This window comes from Contarinia nasturtii, unplaced genomic scaffold (assembly GCF_009176525.2).
Source record: "Contarinia nasturtii isolate CC-2019 unplaced genomic scaffold, AAFC_CNas_1.1 Cnas_scaffold_1371, whole genome shotgun sequence".
NCBI classification, from domain to species: domain Eukaryota; kingdom Metazoa; phylum Arthropoda; class Insecta; order Diptera; family Cecidomyiidae; genus Contarinia; species Contarinia nasturtii.
The window spans coordinates 4,518,507-4,521,880 of record NW_022198708.1 but is presented as its reverse complement, the minus strand read 5'-3'; the positions used below and the strand labels follow the sequence as shown (position 1 = coordinate 4,521,880).

The following is a 3,374-nucleotide window of genomic DNA, read 5'->3' as shown; positions in this document are numbered from 1 at the left end:
TTTTTTTTTTCTAATAGACACAGCAAGTTTTTAATGTTTTTCGCTAGTTTTTTTTTTCCTTTTTTTGGTTAGCTCTTCTAATTACCACTTATTTGGCTAAATTCGATGTTTTTTTTATAATTTTTTTTTTTGTTTTTATGCAATTACATTCACTTGAGAAAGAAATCATGAAAACTAAAAAACAAATATATTTTTTGTTGGCAAATTGTTCATTTGTTGGAATTATATATTTTTTTTTGTTTTGTTCGAATTTTAAATAGAATTCAAACGCCCTAAATGCGTGATTATTTCATCATATAAATTTCGTTCATAACAAGACATTACAATATTATTTTCATTTCTTTTGAATGAATTTCCTATTTCACACATGTGTACACAATTCTTTTTTTTTTTTTAAATAATCAGACAATAATATAAATCAATATGAAACGTTCATAAATTGAAAAAAATTTACAAAATTAAAAGTGTATTCAACACAGCTTTTTTTGGTATAATGCTCCAAATCGAAGCAAAATGAAATGATTTGATTGACGCATAATTCGAGAATTATAATTTTTGATAAATTGTTAGAACTTGCTCATTTTTTTCTTCTTCTATTCGTTTGATTCGATAATAATGTTTGTTATTTTCATTGTTTTTCTTTCTAAATTGTCTCATTATTTTTGTTTTGTTTCTACGGTTTTCATTTCTTGAACTAAGATGTATTTTTTCATGTGTTGTCGTTTCTGTTTAAAAGTAAAGTTTTTTTTTTGTTTTCGTGTTTACAGGATTTTACGTTTATATAGTCGTTACGTATTTCAAATCGTTTAAATTGAGCTCTTTCTCATTGAATCGAACAAATCAAATGTTAATAGGGTGATGCAAATGTTTTTTTTTTGTGTGTGTATGTGTTACGATGGTATGATTTAGTTTCACTTTAGCCTACCGAGCCATGATGGGAAAAACTCTTGTGCCAATGGATTCAATTTTGAATTCGCAACGTCATGTGGATTTATTTCCATTTTTGATAGTTCAACATCATTGTTGTACTCCATAATCACCATTCTGCGAGAAACGAAATAAAAAAACCAAAATTACTTAAAATTATAAATCAAAACATGTCAAATTATTCAACATTAACTGTATACAGTTCAGCAACATACTCATTTTGCGCTGCTAGCCAATGACCATTCTCATTGTCAATCGCTTCATCGGTTTCATCGGCTTCTTCACCACAATCATTCAAGCAATTTTCCACTAGTGCTTCTTCGTCGAGACGCAACAATTCAATTTTATCGAATTCCTCTTCATTTTCCATCCACAAGTATTCCTCAAATGTGACCTCGGCGTTCTCATTTCCTAAGTCGTCTTGATTTTCACCATCGATATCATCCTGATCAAATGATCCATCGTGGTAACCGTTACCACTTCCGCTTGTGACAAATAGAAACGGTAGCTTCATGTTTTTTTCTCTTCTTCTGCAAAGAGATTTTAAAAGAAAACATAAGACAAAAAAGAAATTAGAAAACATTGTAATATTTTAAAATTGAAATGATTTCAATTTTATGTGGAAAAAAAATGTCATTTTGTAGATGATGACACCTATTTATACAATGTGATATTCGTAGCTGCGATTTCAGTGTACATATTTCAATGTGCTTGGCTGAATGTATTCAAAAAAATGAATAAATATTTAAACAAATGTTTATGTGCATTTTCAATTGCATTTTAATGGAATTTCCAAACATCGACGGTTTATAAATATCGCATAAAGTGTCGCTAAATAAATGCATTGATCGACGACATTTTGTTTGACCATTGCAACGGCTTCACATACCAATGTGCTTTGGCTACATTGAATTTATATTGAAAAGAAAGAAAAACCGTTGTATAAAAAATGAAACATGAAATGACTTGATTTGCCGTTACTCGAAAATTATTGCGGATATATTTCTTATTACAACGACAATATAATATAATCTATTGCGCATCGATAACTTCGTGTTGTTGTGCAAACACACTCATTTATACAAATTCTATGTTATTTGATCTAAATGAAAACGTGTTTAAATTAAAACGATGACACTGAAACGAACACTGCATGCAAATTTATCATACTTCAGAGTTCAATGTATTCGCAAAATAAAATATGAAATCAATTAAAACGGACAAGTAAACAAATAAATTAAAATTTTACTCAAAATATGGATTTATATGTTAAGTATTGCGTATGCGTCGAATACTAAATGATCAACAAGGTCACCATCACGCAAAGACACCTTTTAAATAAAAAAAAAAAGAGACACAGACTGTACCAAATTCGAATACACAAGAAAAAGAAAGAATGAGAACAAAAAAGAAAAACAAAACCAAAATTAGTCCCTGTTCGACGAGGCTGCTTATTTTCGCACACAATTAAATGTGTTTTTTTTTTCGTTTTTATATAACCACCACACAGTTCATACAAACAAATAATAAAAAAATAATGGAATAAACGTATAGCTCTGCTGATGTGAAAAATAAAACACTAGAGCAGCGACAACAACGACTACCATGAAGGCGACTATGATGAAAAAAAATCAACAACCGTTGCCTATATTTGAAGAAAAACACAGTTTTATGGGACAAAATTGAGCATTTTGGTGTCGAAAAATCGAACAAATCACTGATTATATTTATGAATATTGAAGACAAAACGATATTTTTAACTGTTTATTATGCATTATCGATAGATTGCTTGAAAATAAGACCATTACCTGTCTCTAATGCATAAAAAAACTATCATCGAATATATAATTAAGTTTTAATTCTTGAAAATTCCAAATTAAACTTGCTTACCGTGCTTTGTAATCTGGTATTCAATAATGTCGGCGTCACTGCAACCTTTTATTATTTGTTTTTGGATAATATTGGCGTTGAAATTGATTTTTTTTTCGCTCGATTCCCTAGCGTCTTTTTCAACTCGTGTACTTTTTTCTTTTCTCTCAATTATTGACTACGAGTTTGCTCAACAAACCAATGATAAATACAATTCTTTTTTCACAAGCTGCAAATTTATGAGAATAAATAGGAAATGAAAATGTTGTTCGCATAAAATTATAGACTAACTGAATCTAATATGTAAAAATTGAATCGTATGCAATGTAATGAAATCACAAAAACAAGAATTTTCTTCGTCTTCTCTAATAGACTTTTTTTTTTAAAGAATAACAAAGTTAATTTCGCAAAAATTCTTTATTTCATACCGTTCAGCTGATGACAAATAAGTACGATGGAATTATAAAAAAATCTTTTAATTTCTTCTTTAAAAATACTTGAATAATTTTTTTTCTCTGTTCGTTTCTTTTTCGCTATGTTTGTCTCACATAAAAATGAAATAATCTATACAACCAAAT

General features: G+C 28.6%; 1 protein-coding gene across 2 annotated transcripts; it reads right to left on the bottom strand.

The window, feature by feature from the left end:
* On the bottom strand, window positions 1-3,374 carry LOC116345803 (polyadenylate-binding protein-interacting protein 2B). Of its 2 annotated transcripts, XM_031775491.1 has the most exons (4): window positions 3,225-3,374; window positions 2,818-3,025; window positions 1,143-1,457; window positions 1-1,044 (listed from the first exon to the last, which is right to left on the bottom strand). In XM_031775491.1, exons 3-4 carry the CDS (start codon window positions 1,439-1,441, stop codon window positions 912-914), a joined length of 432 nt encoding a protein of 143 aa, XP_031631351.1. In that variant the 5' UTR covers window positions 1,442-1,457; window positions 2,818-3,025; window positions 3,225-3,374; the 3' UTR covers window positions 1-911. The 2 variants fall into 2 exon arrangements, with proteins under 2 accessions (XP_031631351.1, XP_031631352.1); XM_031775492.1 differs by lacking the exons at window positions 2,818-3,025; window positions 3,225-3,374 and adding an exon at window positions 2,177-2,245.

Bases quoted from the DNA above. Each gene is read 5' to 3' on its own strand.
- LOC116345803 (XM_031775491.1), bottom strand. From the start codon at position 1,441: ATGAAGCTACCGTTTCTATTTGTCACAAGCGGAAGTGGTAACGGTTAC. The intron at 1,045-1,142 runs GTATGTTGCTGA...CGTTTCTCGCAG, and splicing joins TGGCTAGCAGCGCAAAATGA to AATGGTGATTATGGAGTACA.